Raw genomic sequence first — 20406 nt, forward strand, 5'->3', positions numbered from 1 at the left:
TTTACGTTACAATTATGACACTCAGAATTATAAGTTTACCTCTTGCAGTTCTGTTTACCTTTTACAACATATTGCCAATACTGACTATAAGTTCACATCTCGCTTTTCATCCTCCAACATCACAATTTTGACTTGTTATTAATAGCAGTCAAACGGGCAGATGGTCCATCTTTGACTGCTAAAATGATTGCTTTGTACCCTGAAACAGATTACAAGAAGCTTTCTCTTCTAAAAGTCATATTTCATCTCCCATCATTTTGTATCTGATGCAAAGCGGTGTAATAACTGACAGAGCGTCATATTCTGCCTTAAATATTCATCTGATTTGATCATGTTCGTTCATCTCGGCTAGAAATGTTTCTTCTTTCATTTCACAAGCGAATACCATTTTCCTCAACTCAATATTCTGTGTCTAATGATATTCTCATGCAGGGCTTTACATTAACACCCGCCAAATGATGGAAGATTGTAGCTTTGGCGGGTTAGGCAGCCGCTCCAACTAGCCACTTTGGCAGGTTGTAAATAGTGTTTACATTGTAGTTTTCATAGGCCCCGTTTACACTAATGCGTTTTAGTTTGAAAGCAGGGTTCGACAATGAGGATGGCCCAATATGCGTGCAAATGGTATCTTAGAATCGAGGAGCAGCACAACTTACAAAAATAACTGTTCACGCAAGCAAAAGCAGGGGAATACCTTATGAGAGGATGATTACTCGTGCGCACAGGTGATGTGATGCGCGCGACTGTTAAAAAGTTTGCGTGCTCCCGTTTACTTGCTCGAAACAACTGTGTGTAGAGGAAGCGCAACTGGTGCGATCGGTTCCTTTGAAATAGACTAGACAAAAAGCGATGCTCGTGTAAGCAGCAAACCTTTTGTAAGCAGCAGCAGCAGTCACTGCTTTCATTTTAATTATGCTCAGGCACATGATCATCCTTTCATTATCACTTGTGGTATGTTTCACCTGCTTTCTTTTGCTTACAGTTATTTTGGTAATATAGTTTAAGCAACATCCTTTGCAATAATGTTGCTTTAAAGGGCCATGACACCCCCCTCTTTCGGTTAGTCTACTTCAGAATTTTTTCAAAAGATGCATGATTAATGGGCGGAGCTCCGCGAGCATCGGGCAGGAGTGGGCGTGGCCAGCAGGGGAGGAGGGGAGCAAATAACTGCTGTTGTCAGTTAGCTCACAAAATGAGACACAAAGAGGAGACGCATGAGTTTATAGTTTACAAAGTTAAAATGCAAAGAAATGAACAGTGATTTAATGCCCTGCTTCATTTGTTATTCGTAATTTCATATACAGACAACCACAATTTATATCATTATAAAGATGTGTGTTCATGTAAACACTATAAATGAGGACTTCTCCCTCAATCCCCGTATCCAGCAGACTCAGTGCAGCAGGTCTCCTGACCTGTCTATTTTACCCATTAGCCCTGCTGGTAATCTGGAGGATTTAGGCAAACACAGCAGCACGGCGATGTGTCTGAATGTGAACGAACTCCTGATAGCTTCCGCCATTCTCTAATTCTCAAGCTGCTCTCCCGACAAAAATGCTAGCAACACACACACAGCTTTGCTGTATGATCGGCCCTGACAAGATCGCGGGGGAAAACATGCAACAAACCCCGTGGATGATGGAAACAAACGCATATGAGCCTTCATGAACGGCTAAATACTGTGCCGTGGTTTCCGTGTCTCTCAGCTCGGGCTTGACTCTGGCAGGTCTGGCAGGTCTCATGAATAATTAAGCAGCCGGCTCTTCTCATAGGATAAGAAAACTCCGCTATGAATAATAATGAGAAACTGACGCGTCATCATTGCACTTGCAGTACTGCGCTACGTCGATTTTCATCCCGCCCCAAAAATCATTTTAAACCCGGAAGCTGAAATTAGCTGACAAAAGCTCAAAATTATCCAGTTTTCCCCACAATTAAAGCTGACAGGTGCTAACATTGTCTTAACTGATGCTCAACACACACACATCTGTTAATATAAAAAAAAAAGTTCTCTGGGGTGTCCTGAACCTTTAATATGAGATTAACTCTCCATTTATGTGTAGTAACCGCTGATCTGGGAACTTTAAGGCTGATTTATACTTCTGCGTCAAACACCGGCGTATGCTACGGCGCTGACGCATAGCCCTTCGCCGTGGCCATTGGCGTCGCTGACGTGCACCTTTCAAAAATTGTAACTACACGTCGCAACGACGCGTAGCGCAAGCTCTGTGATTGCTCGGCTTGGTAGCGCTGACGAGTCTGGGCGGGACCGAGAGCCGCGTGAATGGTGCGAGTCTGATGGAGTGATTGTTTACAAGTGTGGAGTCCCGTGAAGGAGCTCCGGAAGGAAAGTTTTGTTTTGTGTTTACCTCATAGTTAAAGTTGTTGCACGTCCGCCGGTTCCTGCCTCAAAATGAGCGAGTTTGAGCCACTTGTACATCCCGGAAGTGTTCAGGAAAAAAGCAGCGAAGAAACTCGACACAGAGGAACATTTACACCTCACTGCCAACTAGCGTTTCGCAAGTGTTAATGCAGACCAACAGAGACCGCGCACAGAAGTATAAATGCACAGCTACGCGCGTTGCATGCGCCGTGGGTCACGCCGGTCACTTGACGCAGAAGTATAAACCAGGCTTTAGCCAGGACAGATTACTGTGCATATTTTGGATACACGACAATAGATCTTTTTAAATGTTAATTTTTAAAAATAAGAAAAGTTTTGTCAAATAAAAGCGCATGTATGCAGCTATATAGTTGCATGTTTTGACGCTTTTAAAAGGTGTGGCTAAGAAACAATCTTTTTTTTTTGGTGCAGTCAGAGATAAATTTGGCAAATCCCTAATTTTGAGCCCTAAAAAAGTCATGTGAAATAAAAACCAATTGCAATGCGACACAACCCATTTGCTCATGCGCAGTGAGCAAGCTCACACACAACACACACAAACAGTGAAATGAATGAGGAGGCATGTGGACAACACAACATCTAAATCAAGTCATTTTAGCATGTCAAAGTCACATTTATTAATACAAAAGCAACAAAAGTGTGGCTAGTGAAAATGGCAAGTGGCTAGCAGTGGCGCAAAAAGGGGGTATGCAGTATATGAGGCGCATAGGGGCGCCACACATGGGGGGCGCCATTGTGCCAAAACTATTTTTGAAATTATCCTTACTAAAAGTTTCAAATAAAAAAAAATGTTTTGTTAAAAATGTTTTTTTGCATTTTGTATGAGTATAATATTGTATTTAAATAAATAAAAAAATTATACCATGAGAAAAATCAAAATCAACACAATAACATGCAGCCGCAGAGCCAAGTGTAAAGTGTTCATGTAAATTTAGATATTTTTTTTTACAATTTTTATCAAAATAAAACTGTCAAATCATACATACAGTACAGTTGAGGTCAAAAGTTATAAGATTAATCTGAATTTTTTCTTTATTTATTATTAATTTAATTATTTTGCCTAAATAAGAGGGATCACACAACATGTATGTTTATGTAAGTACAGACCTATTTCACAAACCGATATTTCAGATAAAATATTTGGATTAAAAATTCACCTATATAAATTAGCCTATATACTTGATTATAATGATTCTTAACCCTGTTAAAGTTGACACATGAACAAATTGTCTGAATATTCACATTTTTTGGAACTGAAATGTTTTTAATCCTTCTATCAAAATCCATTTTATACAATATACATGTTTTTATAAATTTATTATGTGTCATATTGATACATCAGGCCTTTTGGTAACTTTTTTTTGTTTAAAACTATTTTATTTAAGTTACAAAACCTGAACCCGCATACCTCTCAGTATATGTGTAGTTGCGCCCCTGGTGGCTAGTAATGTTGGAAATCTTCTAGCCACTGATGATCAAGAAAGTGAATGTAAAGCCCTGTTCTCATGTAGCAAGAAGATGTCTGACATTTGGGATACTGAACATCCAGCGGACTGTTAGCTCTCGATAAACTCCTTGAGTTTGACTGGATGTGAATGATCAACTCTTATTAATGTAGGAAGAAATACCTTTGGAAGGATGAACTGCTCCACGGGTTTGTAAAACATCCCATCAGCAGCAGTTCCTGGACTCACTGAGCTGAAGCGAGCGCTTATCACTGCCTCCTGCACACACACACAAACAAACAAACACATAAATACACAACATACACACACAGAGATACAATGTTGTACTTGGATACTGATGCATGTTTTCTTTTACTGTAAAGCGCTTTACTTTGTCTGTGAAAGGTGTATTATTAATAAATGCTACTCACTTACAAACAAACTTACACGTATGGACACAAACAGATATAAGTGTGCACACAGATGCAGACACAGACAACACACACACACATGCTCACAGATACACAAACACAGGTACACACATACACAACACTCACCCATTCAGGTACACAAAGATTTATGCACACAAACTCACAATGCACACACTCAGGTGTGCACACACAAAATCCATACAGAGGCAGACTTGCAACACACATGCATACTCACAAATACACAAACATGCACATACTTTACCTGACTAAAGTCTGGTCATCTATCTCAGTTGGAACAGGCACAAATAATAACTTGACTTCTAGTTGATCATTTAGGAAAGTGTCAGAAAGTAGATTGTTCCCTTGAATCATCTGTTGATCTGCATCCCAATCATCACAAATACTGCAGAAGACCTACTGGAACCCACATGGAGCCAAGATTCTCACAGAAATCAGTCACGTTTGGTGAAGGAATAATCATGGTTTGGGGTTACATTCAGTATGGGGGCGTGTGAGAGATCTGCAGAGTGGATGATCAACATCAACAGCCTGAGGTATCAAGACATCTGTGCTGCTCATTACATTACAAACCACAGGAGAGGGACAATTCTCCAGCAGGATAGCGCTCCTGCTCATACTTCAGCCTCCACATCAAAGCTCCTGAAAGCAAAGATGGTCAAGCTGCTCCAGGATTGGCCAGCCCAGTCATCAGACATGAACATTATTGAGCATGTCTGGGGTAAGATGAAGGAGGAGGCGTTGAAGATGAACACAAAGAGTCTTGATGAACTCTGGGAGTCCTGCAGGAACGCTTTCTTCTTCATTCCAGATGACTTTATTAATCAGTGATTTGAGTCATGTCAGAGATGTATGGATGCAGTCCTCCAAGCTCATGATGGAGTCAGACACAATATTCATTCTGTCTCCACTGCAGCAGAACTTTATATTCTATACTGGACATTATTTCTGTTCAGTAATGACACTTTAGTCTAAGCAGAGTCAGACCTTACTGTCCTAATCAAATCAGTCAAAATCAAGACATGATCATATTTTATTGTGCTCAAATAAGCAAAATCCAGAGGCCTTCAAGAGCCACTTCTGATACCAAATGATCAACTAGAAGTTAACTTATTATTTGCTCTTCCTAAACCTTGAATAGGCCACAAGACTTTTGTCAGGTAGTGTAGATACACGAATGCACACAAATACACAAATTAATTCAGAAAAAAAAAAGTTTTTATTAATCATTTTATTTCAGTTACTTTTTTATTAACTGTTGTCAATTTAATTTAGTTTTAGCATGTATTCATATAAACACACACACAATGTCAAAATTATTAGCCCCCCTTTAATTTTTTTTCCCCCTGATATTTCCCAAACAATGTTAAACAGATTCAGGAAATTTTCACAGTATGTCTGATAATATTTTTTCTTCTGGAGAAAGTCTTATTTGTTTTATTTCGACTAGAAAAAAAGCAGTTTTTAATTTTTAACACCATTTTAAGGTCAATATTATTAGTCCCTTTATACTATATATTTTTCGATAGTCTACAGAACAAACCATAGTTATAGAATAACTTGCCTAATTACCCTAATCTGCCTAGTTACCCTAATTAACCTAGTTAAGCCTTTAAATGTCACTTTAAGCTGTATAGAAGTGTCTTGAAGAATATCTAGTCTAATATTTTTTACTGTCATAATGGCAAAGATAAAATAAATTAGTTATTAGAAATGAGTTATTAAAACTATTATGTTTAGAAAAGAAGCCGGAAGAAGCCAGACCCGGAACCTCTAAAATCTGATCCGGCACCTCATTTTACCGATCCCCTCTTCACATGCATCACACCCTGCTCGCTCTTCACTTTATTCCATGACACATACATATACATATACACACACACACATACATACATACATACATATATATATATATATACTCTCTCTCTCTCTCTCTCTCTCTCTCTATATATATATATATATATATATGTATATATATATATATATGTATGTGTATATATATATATATATATATATATATGTATATATATATATATGTGTATATATATATATATATATATATGTATATATATATATATATATATATATATATATATATATATATATATATATATATATATATAGTAGCAGTAAATGAAAGTGTTTTTGACCACGAGTTTACTTTTAATTCACTAAAATATGCTTTTTTTAAACTAAGGACAGAAACAGAAGATTCAAACACACTTCACAAAACATTTTCTCCTGATCAGTTTCATTTAATCACTGAATGGACAAAGCGAGCTAATGTATTAAAGTGTAGCATTAGCGGATACGAGATCTGATCACTCCACAATTCCAGCATCCACTCCTGAAATCATGACTGAAATTTCTCTCCGCACGCGATTCGCTACAGTGGAGAATATGAAGGATCTGCCGCCAGACTCGTGTCTGCTCCTGCTCGTCTCCAGAACATTTATCAAATAAATGAGGATTGTCGAGCGGGATGATGAAACCTCACCTTAAAAAGCCAACAGGATATTTTAAGTTACTCTTGTGGCAGGAACAAATTGAATGACTTTACAAAGTGCAATCCGAGGTGCTAAAAGAGCAATGCAAGACTGACGTGGTTTAATGCAAATTTTACAGCAATAGGAGGGTCGAGACTCAGAACACAGGGTCACAGGGTTGTTCAGATCAGGTCAGAGAAGATGATTTTGTCAAGAGGATAAAATATGGCCTGTGTGATGCATTCATTTCATTTTTAGTTTTAACAACTAAACTAAAAAAAGACTAAGCATATTAATTGACTTGCATAATATTAATAATAACAATGATAATATGAATCATCATCACTTTTAAATTTACAATATAACAATAAAATTATAATACACTTCCATATACTTATTTACCAGACACTTCTTTTAGCTAAAACGTAAGTTTTATAAATAATATATTATTAAAAATATCAATAGATTATTTCAATTTAAATTAAATTGTTTATTTTACATAGATTCATACACATTATTATCATTTCTATTAAAAAACTATATTAATATTATATAATAATTTTAGATTATTATAACATAATATAAATCAGGCGACACAGTGGCTTAGTGGTTAGCACTGTGACCACACAGCAAGAAGGTCGCTGGTTCGAGTCCCAACTGGGCCAGTTGTCATTTCTGTGTGGAGTTTGCATGTTCTCCCCTGGGTTGGTGTGGGTTTCCTCCAGTTTCCCTCACAGTCAAACACATGTACTCTAGGGGAAATGATGATATAAACCAAGATTTTTCAAAATGTGAGGGGGAGGCGCGACAGAGCATGTCAGGGGAGGCGCGGGAAAAATATTATATAATAAAAATATAATTATTAAGTTTAATTATTATATGTACTTTTTATTATATTTAAACGTTTTAATTAAAAAAAAGCTAAAAAAAAAAAAACGTCAAAAATAAGAAAACCTTTTTTACCCAGAAGGCCATAGCTGTGAATTCGCTTCTGTTTGGCAAGCCCGCCAATACAGGTATATGCCTGCTAATACAATGGGTCAGTTTCTGAGAAACCCCCGATTCAAAGGCTTCAAGTTCAGGGCTTAAACCCAAAAGACGACGATATGATGATCAGTATTTGAGTTTAGGATTTACGTGGACAGGACCAGCTGATGAACCACGACCTTTATGTGTGGTTTGTCAAGATCTTTTGGCTAATGACAGCATGAGACTCGCTAAACTTCCACTGTTTTGACTGAGATGGACAGTGCTTGGATCTGTTCTATTCATATTGAACCATCATCCTAGTTTTAAAAACATTAATTTAAAATACTTGTTATTACTCTGTAAATAATTGCACTTTCATGCAAATGATGATAAAAGGGAGTTAACAGTCTGACATCTGTCTGTGTCTGTGTGTGTGCGTGTGTGCGTGCGTGTTTGGGAGGAGGGGGGCGCCAAGGGATAAGTTGTGTCAAAGTCTTAGACTTTGAAAAACCCGGATATAAACTATTCTATGAGTGTGTGTGTGTGTGTGTGTGTGTGAACAAGTGTGTATGGGTGTTTCCCAATACTGAATTGCAGCTGGAAGGGCATCCGCTGCGCAAAACATATGCTGGATAAGTTTGCAGTCTATTCTGCTGTGGCGACCCCTGATAAATAAGGGATTAAGCTGAAGGAAAATGAATAAATAAATGAACTAGAAAGACTTGCGTTATAATAATAATAACATAAAAGGTGATGCGGTGGCACAGTGGGTAGCACGTTCACTTCACAGCAAGAAGGTCGCTGGTTCGAGCCTCGACTGGGTCAGCTGGCATTTCTGAGTGGAGTTTGCATGTTCTGCCCGTGTTGGCGTTTCCTTCGGGTGCTCCGGATAGCCCCACAAGTCCAAAGACATGTGGTACTGGTGACCGTAGTGTATGAATGTGTGTGGGTGTTTGCCAGTGATGGGTTGCAGCTGGAAGGGCATCCACTGCGTAAAACATATGATGGAGTAGTTGGCGGTTCATTCCGCTGTGGCGACTCCAGATTAATAAAGGGACTGAGCCAAAAAGAAAATGAAGGAATGAATGAATGAATAAATAATAACTCATCATCATCATTACCATTATTAAATCATTTTAAATGTACAATACAACAATAAAATAACAACACATTTCCATTTACTTATTTAGCAGACACTTTTAACCAAAAGCTGTTTCTAAAGCTATCATTTAAGTTTTTATAAATAATGCATTATTAAAGAAATCAACACATTATTTCACTTTAAATTAAATAAACAGCTTATTTTATATAGCTTCATTTACATTATAATTATTGTTATTTATTTCAAATATTTATATTAATATAATTTAATGATATAAGATGAATATAATATGAATCTATTTAACAATCGCATATTATTTTTTGTAGAAGTACACAATTATAAAACGTCGGTAGTGCTGAAATAATTATAACAATATTAACCAAATATACATTTAAATATTTAAATTTCATTAAATAATATATTATTAAAAACATCAATACATTATTTCAATTTAAAATATTTAATAATGTAATGTAATGTGTAATAATAATAATAATAATAATTCTTTACATTTATATAGCGCTTTTCTCTGCACTTTGGAATGGGGGGGAATCGCTTCATCCACCACCATTGTGCAGTATCCACCTGGATGTCACAACGCAGCCATTTTGAGCCAGACCGCACACCACACACCAGCTGATTGGTGGAGAGGAGACAGAGTGATGAAGCCAATTATGATATGGGGATGGTTAGGAGGCCATGATGGACAGAGGCCAGTGGGCAGCTTTGGTCAGGATACCGGGGTTAAACCCCTACTCGTTTTCGAAGGACATCCTGGGATTTTTAATGACCACAGCGAGTCGGGACCTCGGTTTAACATCTCATCCAAAAGACTGAATGAAATTATCAGTGTATTTTTATAGCTTTTTTAAAATATTTATTTGAAAGACTGTTTAACATCAGCATATTATTATTTGTATTAAATATAAATTTAATTACTGCTGAAATAATTACCAATATTAACTAAATATTTAATTAAATATTTAATTTTAAATGTCATTAATTAATATATATATATTAACTAAAAATATCAATACATTATTTATATTTAAAACATTTAAAATAAATGATCAGTTTTTTATAAAACTCAATATACATTATTATTATTATTATTATTATTATTTTTAAATATTTATATTAACATGAAACTTTTTACCATTAGCATATTATTATTTGTAGTAGACATAATTATATTGTTACCGCTGAAATAATTATAACAATATTAACTAAATATACATATAAATATATAATTTAAAATGTCATTAAATACAAATTTTACATCATTTTAATTTAAATGTCAAAATATAATAATTTACTTATAAATATAGAATTTAATATAACTATTTTAAATATACATATATCATTAAATACATCATTTTAATTTAAATGTCAAAATATAATAATTTACTAATGAATATAGATTTTAATGTTGTGAAATTTTGCGTTTGATTGTTTATTTTATATATTTGAATATGGTTAAACTCTCCAGACAACCTTAAAGCAATGTTTCATTGCTTCTCTGCTCTGTTGTATTTATATATGCTTGTAGTTTATGCAAATGCACTGCACAGAAAAAGTCTTGATCATCCCAATCAATCTAAATGAATAAAAATAGAACTACTCCATTCCATTTGGTAAAATTACACCAATATCGCAGTAAATCGCAAAAAAAATAATAAAAATTCACAATTTCAGATTTCTACAATTTCAGGAGCCCTACCTCCTGGTCCACCTGGAGGAGCCGTACAGTGATGTTCCCCTTTAAGTAATGTGGTGGTTTATTAGGAAAGACCCCCAGCTGAGTGATGACCACTGAGTGAAGGACCTTAAAGTCCAGACTGAGCACCGGGACGTCAGACTGCAGCAGCGCAGACGAGTCTGGGACGCTCAGTATCGCCATCTCCTGTCCAGACACTGAAAACACAATTCAGAAGATCAACCATTCAACAATCCTAACAAATACATTAACAATAATTATAGCAGTGGCTCTGTTTCAGTCAGTATTACGGTTTTATTTGTGCATCAGTGGATTTGCTCTTTGTTTTTATTAATATTCTGAACTGAACTAAACTGATGCTTAGCACTGTAGCCTCACAGCAAGAAGGTCGCAAGTTTGAGTCCCGGCTGGGCCAGTTGGCATTTTTTCTGTGTGGAGTTTGCATGTTCTCCCTGTGTTGGCGTGGGTTTCCTCAGGATGCTCCGGTTTCCCCTACAGTCCAAACACACGCGCTATAGGGGAATTGATAAGCTAAAGTGTCCGCTTTGTCTTAAAATAAGTGTGTATAGGTGTTTGCCAGTGATGGGTTGCAGCTGGAAGGGCATCCGCTGTGTAGAACATATGCTGGATAAGTTGGTGGTTCATTCCGCTGTGGCGACCCCTGATGAATAAAGGGACTAAACCAGAAAGAAAATGAATGAATGCAATTATCAATCATTAATATTATCCTCATTAATAGATCCCAACATAAATCCTGCATTAGTCATTTAAAAGTGTCGATTAAACGCACAAACGCATTCAATTTAATCATGTGACCACCCGATGTTTAACTAAAGCAGAATGTGTCCTGGAGATGCAGAAAGACGGAGCGGTTTTCACAAGAAACCAAACATCAGCACTTTAGAGACTCGTCTGCTCCCAAACTCCGGCGCTCTTAATTAGAAAGAGGCCATTCATTACCCAGGAGATCAATTGAAGGAACACAGCAGTTAATGGAGAAACAGCAGCAGACTGAGAGCAGACAGAGCAGATGTATATGTGTGTGTGTGTGTGTGTTTTGTATATGCATCATTATAGCTTTTATTCTGTTGAAAACATTGTATATAAAAAAATTTAATTATGTTAAGCTAATTTAACATACAGTTGAAGTCAGAATTTTGTATATTTTTGTCTTCAATTTCTGTTTAACAGAGAGAAGATTTTATCAACACATTTCTGAACATAATAGTTTTAATAACTCATTTTAATAACTGATTTATTTTATCTTTGCCATGACAGTAAATAATATTTGACTAGATATTCTTCAAGACACTTATTTACAGCTTAAAGTGACATTTAACTGGGTTAATTAGGGTAAAGTTAGGGTAATTAGGGAAGTCATTGTATAACAGTGGTTTGTTCTGGAAACAATCCACAACTAATATTGCTTATGAGGGCTAATAATATTGACCTTAAAATGGTTTATAAAAAATTTAAAACTTTTATTCTAGCTGGGAAAAAAAGAAGAAAACATATTATAGGAAATACTATAAAAATAATGTTTGGATAAGAAATTATTTTGGAAAAAAAGTCAAATTGACTAGACGTAAATTATATAAAATTTTTCATTAAAATTTATTATACAAAATTTCACTTTAAAATACAGATTAAATAAATTAACTAATTTAAATAAAACATCCAACAGTAGTACAGTACAAGATTGTGTGCGATGGCAAATTATTGTTTATTTCAAATAATATTTATATATATGTGATGCAACGGTTCTTAATATAATATTGAACCGTTCGGTACGACCTCCACGGTTCAATCCGCGCTTGTGAATTGCGGTTTTCTCGGTTTTGTGTTTTCCTCCCCGCGAGTAAATATCCAATCACTATGCTCTAAAGTTAGGGGGCGCTTGACCATCATTCCACACTTTAACATGGCGAACGGCGGTGAAGTGAGGCTGAGGCAACAGTACAAGGAAGCGCCGTCGAAGTGAGGCAACAGTACAAAAAAAAGGGCCGGTGTCAAATCTGCGGTATGTGTACATTTCGGTTTTGCCAGTAAGTATAATGCTAATAAAAGAAAAAACGGTGAACAAAAAATAACTGTGCGCAAGCATTGATTTACACGTATAACCATGACTGCACATCTGCAGCGCATCACCCAGCAATATCACTGTCTGAAGCAGGACAGCAGAGAAGGTAATAAAGTCCTCCAAATAGCAACAATCCCTCGTTAAATCTGTCAAGCAAACAAACCCAACTGATTCCGAGAGACACATAAAATAACAAATGCAGTGCGGGTGTTTACTGCTGAAGATTAGCAGCCGTTTTCGGTGATGGGAGATGTGGGCTTTTGTCATCTTATAAAAGCACTCGATCCACCTTACAGACTACAGTCTCGCATTTGTCCAGCACCGAGATAATAAAGATAGTTTATTTATGTTTACTGAAGTACAAATATGTTTATTTGAAATGCCCAATTTATCTTTATTAACTCTACATGTGTGTTTATTTTCAAAGTGCAGAATTTTATGTGTTCCCCAGTTTGTACATGGGCTACCAGCAGCTGAGAGATTTCAGTGTTCATTATTATACAGTACACTAGGAACTACTGTACTTTTCTTGGATTTTAAGTAAAACAAAATGAGTATTGCAAAAAATCATTTTTATGTTTTTCTCCTTAACCTCTTACTGTTCCTATTGCCTTAAAAAACCGAGGTATGTATTGAACCGTGGGCTAACTTTATTGTTGCATCCTAATATATATATATATATATATATATATATATATATATATATATATATATATATATATATATATATATAACTCAATTAACGCAGTTGCAGGTTTTTTTTTCACTTCTTGTTGTGGTGGACGTGTGTTCAACACGCAAGACATGAGGATAAGACCAAGGAAGCACTTTTTGAAGGCAAGTTTCAGTATAAAACAATTAGTCGCATCACCAGGCTCTCCAAAGTTTCATGCAATTTCGGACAGGGCATTACTCTGCCTTTCAGCATGAGCCCTCCAAGTTTAGCGTGTTTCCTCATTAAACGCAACGAAAGCGTATGCTTCGCGTTGTTGTGTCAGAATCCTTGTGAAATACAGTAATACTTTAGGACGCTTAGTTTAGGACGCTTAGCAAATTTGATGAACGTGATCATGCGTGTTGAATCTGAGGGGAGTCGCTCCAGTATGGAAGGCCGTTGGGGCCAAAACATCTGCAGCGCGTTGTGTGTGTCTGTCTGTGTGTGTGTCTGTGTCAGGCCCGTTGAGGGGTGTCAGGGGTGGAGTGAGCGACGTATCTGAGTAGGGGCGAGAGGGGTGTGCAATGTATTTAACGACCGGTTTGCAAGAAATTATCATTCATTTGCGGGCATTTGGGAGTCTCTGTGCACTTGCGGGATACTCCTAGTCTTAGCAACTGGATGAATGTAAAGGAGGATTAAGCAAAGTTGTTTCTACTCTATAATTAATGTTCTCAACTCACAGCAATAAAACTTTACAATGAGTGCAACAGTTTGTATTCTATAGATTATTATTATAATTTTTCATTTTCCAGATCTGCAATTCCTGTATTTTGGCATTTTTTTGCAGTCCACTTAGAATCCAACATGGAAATCAATGTTTTCTTTATTGGCATTGATTGTTTTGAAATTTAAATGTCATTAACATGCCTGTGTTTTATTTCTGTAATAAATATGGCTGTCAAGCCAGGATCTTGATGGTTTATTGTGGGTATGTTGTTTACATGAAGAAATCTGTGTTACAAGTTAAACAAAAATTCTATTAAACAATTATATTTTGAATTTAAATAGTTTTTGTCTTGCGTTTACATTTATTTTACATTTAAATAGCCAAAATTTTAAGTTTCAGTATTTTAAATGCGATTAATCGTGATTATTTTTTAAAAAAAGGTGCGATTAATTAGTTACATTTTTTAATCGATTGACAGCACTAATATATATATATATATATATATATATATATATATATATATATATATATATATATATATATATATATATATATATATATATATAAAATATACACACACACACACACGCACACACACACACGCTCGCACACAAATGCGCGCACACACACACACAGTTGAAGTCAGAGTTATTACCCCCCTGTTTATTTTTTTCCCCAATTTCTGTTTAACAGAGAGAAGATGTTTTTTTTCAACACATTTCTAAACATAATAGTTTTAATAACCAATTTATTTTATTGTATTAGAAATTACAAATACACAAATAATTCATTTGCATTTTCACAAGTCTTTAAATCCCCCTTTTTTTGTCTCTTCACCTCACCTCCTCACATAAAACACAAAGTTTTTCCCCGCTGGCCAACCCCTCTGCGCATGTGCAGCACGCAACTGTGCATGAAATGCTGCACATGATCTTTTTGGCCCCTTTTGACAGTCTTGTGATAATGGACTGTTGATCCAAATGTTGGTACTCTAAATTTAAATTCTTCTGTTCTTACTTCACATTTTAAATTCAAATTGGAATCTCCTTTGATCTCCACAGAAAAAGGAACACATTTAAACTCCAACTGTCAAAATGAAAGATGGAGACAAACCGTTCTCACAGGACGTTCTGCTGAAATCTGAGAGACGGCAAAACATGCTGACTATTTAGGAGAGAATCCAAGTGCACACTATGATGCGAGGACACACACTGCGCAGTGTTCAGAGTCCCGCAGAGCAGCAGATCTATCAAAGCGAACCGTCTGCGATCAGAGAAAGAGATGCGGAGGATCCTGACTGACCTGCGGCTTCACTGAGCTCCAGCTGAGAGCAGGAATACTGATCCTCCAGATCCTCCAGCGGCACCGAGCAGCCCTGAGCCCCGATGATGAACTTCACCAGGACCCTCAACAACACAATTATACACATATTATACTTTGTGTCCAGTCATTTTTAAATAAAGGAAAAACATAAATCAGATCTTCTCATAAGACTGAAAGTATTTCATAAGCATGTGGGTATGGTTATTAAATATACAAAATATTATATATATATATATTTATTTATACAACAGTTCTGTCTGGTTCTCGAATCTGATTGGCTGATAGCCGTGATATATTTAAGTAATATAAGCAACCGTAAAGCCTCTTTACCCTTTGTGTATTACTCCACCCACATACAGTCAGCAAAAAGCAGACACTACAGATCTAAAGTTTAAAAGATGCTTCCTCAGCTGTTTAACTGTCAGCTTATGATTTGAATCCAAGGCGGAAGAAAGCAGTTCCTCAAACAAAAGGGTTTTTGAGACTCTTCATGTTTGATTTTGTTTTTATATACACAATTATGCCATCAAACTGTTGTATAAATGCAATATCACACTCATAGCAGTGCGATATGGCTGTATATCGGCACTGGTAGAAGGCGTGCGTTGACTCAAGGCTGCAGGCCGGCTGCCTTAGTGTCCCAGCAGTGACGATATACAGCCATATAGCACTGCTACGAGTATAATATTGCGTTTATACAACAGTTTGACAGCATAATTGTATATATAAAAAGAAAATCAAGTATGGAGAGTAAAAATCCTCTTTTTAGAAGAACTACTTTCTTCATCCATTCATTCACATCTGCAGCAGATGTCAGCACAGCAGAAACCGCTGCTCATTCATTTAGCTAGTGTTTGAATGATTCTCTAGCGTAATGTCTAAAGTGATGACAAAACAGGTGATTTTGCTTACATTTTAAGATTATACGGCTGAACACCATAAAATGTCATTAGTCTGAGATTTCCCATTATTTCTCGGAAGATTACAGTAATTCTCTAAAGATTTCAATCGAGAGATAACAATAATTAACCGCCCAAAAACCAAAGCAAACACTAGCAGACTACTGTAGTTTAAATACAGCACTACAACATACAAAAAAAGAGAGATTGACTTGGAATGTCACCTGTTTAATAATGATTTGATCAGCTGTAGTTAGATATTAGGCTGAGTTTTTCTCCTCTAAGGGCTTATTATGTGGTCTCTGTCGCCACCTTGTGGGTGAACGTCAACCGTCTTTGCTCTGCTCATTGACAGACTCATCGCTGCCGACACTCTGTGGGCTCTATTTTGACTATCCATGCGCAAAGTGCAAAGCGCAGGGCGCAAAAGCAATAAGGTCATGTCGTAATCTACTTTTGCTATTTTAAGGACGGAAAAATCCGCTTTGCGCCCTGGCGGATGGTCTAATAGGTTTGAGATTATTTTCTTAATGAGTTACAGGTGTGTTTTCAGAATAAACCAATCAGTGTCTCATCTCCCATTCCCTTTAAGAGCCAGATGCGTCGCGCCATAAGCGCATTCGCTATTTACATGGTGGACTTTGTAAGTGGAAAAACTGAGTGTTTCACTAGCAAGAAAACGGTTAAACAGAGCATCTACAGCGCAAGAATGAGAGATAAGCCTCCTCATTATTTGCTTTCACTTTCATAGATTGGGAAACTTCTTGAACACAGACAACCATTAGCCTATAAAAGATTTGTTTCATAACTATTTCTAAATTCAGTTCTAATTTCCAGCGAACAAATAAATGAACAATAATACAAAAGCAAAATGTTATGAATAAACTAAAAAAGCCCCCATGCCATGGCGGCGGTGGCTTTTATATTTATGTAGGCTAGAAAATAATGTTTTGTATTATTTTAATCCTTTATATTTATATCCTATATATATCCTTATTATCTTCAATATATATATATATATATATATATATATATATATATATATATATATATATATATATCCTAATATTTAAATTATTTTTCATTTGTAAAGATATTTGCGTATTGCTCTACATCCTGTTTGTATTAAGCAGTGTGTAAGGAGGCACAAAACTAACACGCTCTGCGCTGGACTATAGACCGGCTTTGCTCCGGGTGTATGATAGGGCCCTGTATCTCCGAAATTCTAAATATTTAAAATAGGCTCTATCCTTATAAATAAACTGCATAGTTGCAATCTAAACAACTACATTCTCGACTAAAAAAGCCTCAAAAGTACATTATGTTGTCCAACAGCTGCAATATTTGTCAAACTGTAAAGTGTCCTCTGCTTGCTACTTGCGTGGGTCGAGTAATACACAAGGATGATGAGGCTGTATGAGTTCTGATATTACTTTAATATCTCACAGCTATCAGCCAATCAGATAAGAGAACCAGACAGAACTGTTGTGTGTGTGTGTGTGTGTGTGTGTGTGTGTGTGTATATATATATATATATATATATATATATATATATATATATATATATATATATATATATATATATATATATATATATATATATATATATATATATATATATATAAATAAATAAATGCAGGTACAATAAAATACAAAAAATGTTATATTAATAATAATATTAACATAATAGCAATAATATAAGAAGAATAAAAATAAGAATTTAATATTTTGCACAGCAAATAATGCAATATTTCTCATTGTTTTAATATTAATAAAATTAATAAAACTTTCATTAAAGGCTAAAATAAAATAAACCCCGAAATGCTGAACCTTTCAATAAAACTTAGTAAAAAATATATACAGTTGAAGTCAGAATTATTAGCCGCCCTGAATTATTAGCGCCCCTGTTTATTTTTTTCCCCAATTTCTGTTTAACGGAGGGAAGATTGTTTCAACACATTTCTAAACATAATAGTTTTAATAACTCATTTCTAATAACTGATTTATTTTATCTTTTCCATGAAGACAGTAAATAATATTTTACTTGATATTTTTAAAGACACTTCTATACAGCTTAAAGTGACATTTAAAGGCTTAACTAGGTTAATAAGGTGAACTAGGCAGGTAAGGGTAATTAGGCAAGTTATTCTATAATGATGGTTTGTTCTGTAGACTATCGAAAAAAAAAATTAGCTTAAAGGGGCTAATAATTTTGTCCCAAAAATGTTTTTTAAAAAAATAAATAACTGCCTTCATTGTAGAAAAAATAAAAGAAATAAGACTTTCTGTAGAAGAACAAAAATATTATTAGACATACAGTGAAAATTTCCTTGCTCTGTTAAAAATAATTTGGAAAATATTTAAAAGAGAGAAAAAAAAATCAAAAGGCGGCTAATAATTTTGACTTCAACTGTATATAATAATACTCATTATAACAAATAATAATAAAAAAATGTAAAAATAAAAACAAAAGCATCTCAAATATACTTAAAATAGCATGAATAAGTAAAAGGTACCTTTGGAGTATTTCTATATCTATAAAGTGTATATTAATGTTAGATAATACTTTTATATGGTTATATACATGTCAGATTTTTGTGCAGAAAACTTTCACATTTTAGATTTTTCATTACTATTTTTCCACCCACTCTCTGACCCTTAGAAATAAAAGTTATGTTCTGTTCATTCAATACGCTGTGGCCTTCAAACTTGTTATGAGCACACGCAGCATACATTCAATCACGCATTCATTTATTCACAATAAAACCCTGCAAAACATCGACTAGCAGCAGTGTTCGACTGCAATCCACACATTAAATCATGCTGGACACTTTTTAATGAGAGTTTCACCTGGAATGATACATCTTTGGGCAGTGGTGGACAGTAACTAAGTATTTTGTTAAAGATCAAGCAGTCAATAACTCTTTAATAACTGAACAGGTGTGTTTAATGAAGCAGAAGTGAAGCATGCATGTGTGCTGACCGGTTCTGGAAGTGCGGGTGCTGTTTTAGGTACCCCAGCCACGTGTCTCTGATGGCCTGCCGGAGCTCATGATTGTGACGAGCTGATAAAACACCCACCAACACCTCTCGCACATCAGCCTTCGGTCTGTCTGTCAAGGAGAAATAAAGCCATTCAATCACAGCCACACAAACACCATTCAAACCTTCTCACACTCCCTTATTGTGGATTATAAAAACTTGGTACTTTGGTTTTGCAGATCAAAAACCACTTTCCTTGTCTTATAATTTGCCTGTATGTATTTTTACCTTATTTGCTCCTAAATGGGTCGCTGTAGAAAGCATTAAATATCCCCCTTTTGCCTTCAGAACTGCCTTAATCCTTCATGGCGTAGATTCAACAAGCTACTGGAAATATTCCTCAGAGATTTTGCTCCATAGTGACATGATAGCATCACACAGTTGCTGCAGATTTGTCGGCTGCACATCCATGATGCCAATCTCCCGTTCCACCACATCCCAAAGCTGCTCTATTGGATTGAGCTCTGGGGACTGTGGAGGCCATTTGAGTACAGTGAACTCATTGTCATGTTCAAGAAACCAGTCTGAGATGATTCACGCTTTATGACACGGTGTGTTATCCTGCTGGAAGCAGCCATCAGAAGATGTAGACCAATGACTGTAAAAAATATGGACGACACGACAGCCCCTTTTCCCATTGGAGCCTTGACATGCGCAGAAGGACTGTCTGATGGAGCCAGAGGAGGAGCCGCGAAAATGAGTCGAGCTTCCAACCAAACGGTTTATGTAAAATCAACCACGCCCCCCGAACTTCTCAGCATGCGTTTGCTGTCATTTTAACACAAATGGATGTTATAACGTTAACAAATATGAGGGTTTTATATATTCAATCGCGCCAGCTCCAGCGCCAGCGCCAGCGTATAACGTACTCGCGGCGTCACGGGCTGATTCCGGCTCGCATGCGGCAGCGCGGCTCGCTCGGCCACCCCATCTGGCTCGTTTGACTCGGGCTGGAATCGGGCAGTGAGTCCAGGCATCCGGAGTAGGTTCAGCACAGGTAGTCAGTCTGAGCTCTGAGGGGTAAGTCTCCGGCAGGCGAGAATCTAGCCGGAACCGGCCTGAGTGTGTTTTGCTATCTGGGTGGTTAGGCATGTATCAGCAAACT

The 20406-nt window shown here is 36.2% G+C and overlaps 1 protein-coding gene across 4 annotated transcripts in view; it reads right to left on the reverse strand.

Moving 5' to 3' along the window:
• The window catches only part of b3galnt2 (beta-1,3-N-acetylgalactosaminyltransferase 2), a 44721-nt gene that overhangs the window by 16829 nt on the left and 7486 nt on the right, over positions 1-20406 (reverse strand). The window contains exons 2-5 of one of the 4 annotated variants that reach the window (XM_087277933.1): positions 19243-20251; positions 15340-15443; positions 10576-10769; positions 4033-4128 (exon numbers count right to left, since the gene is read on the reverse strand). In XM_087277933.1, the coding sequence (XP_087134059.1) occupies positions 4033-4128; positions 10576-10755 (276 nt within the window). In that variant the 5' untranslated portion in view covers positions 10756-10769; positions 15340-15443; positions 19243-20251. 4 annotated transcript variants of the gene reach the window in all.

This window comes from Danio rerio, chromosome 13, assembly GCF_052040795.2.
Source record: "Danio rerio strain M-AB ecotype USA chromosome 13, GRCz13ab, whole genome shotgun sequence".
NCBI lineage: Eukaryota > Metazoa > Chordata > Actinopteri > Cypriniformes > Danionidae > Danio > Danio rerio.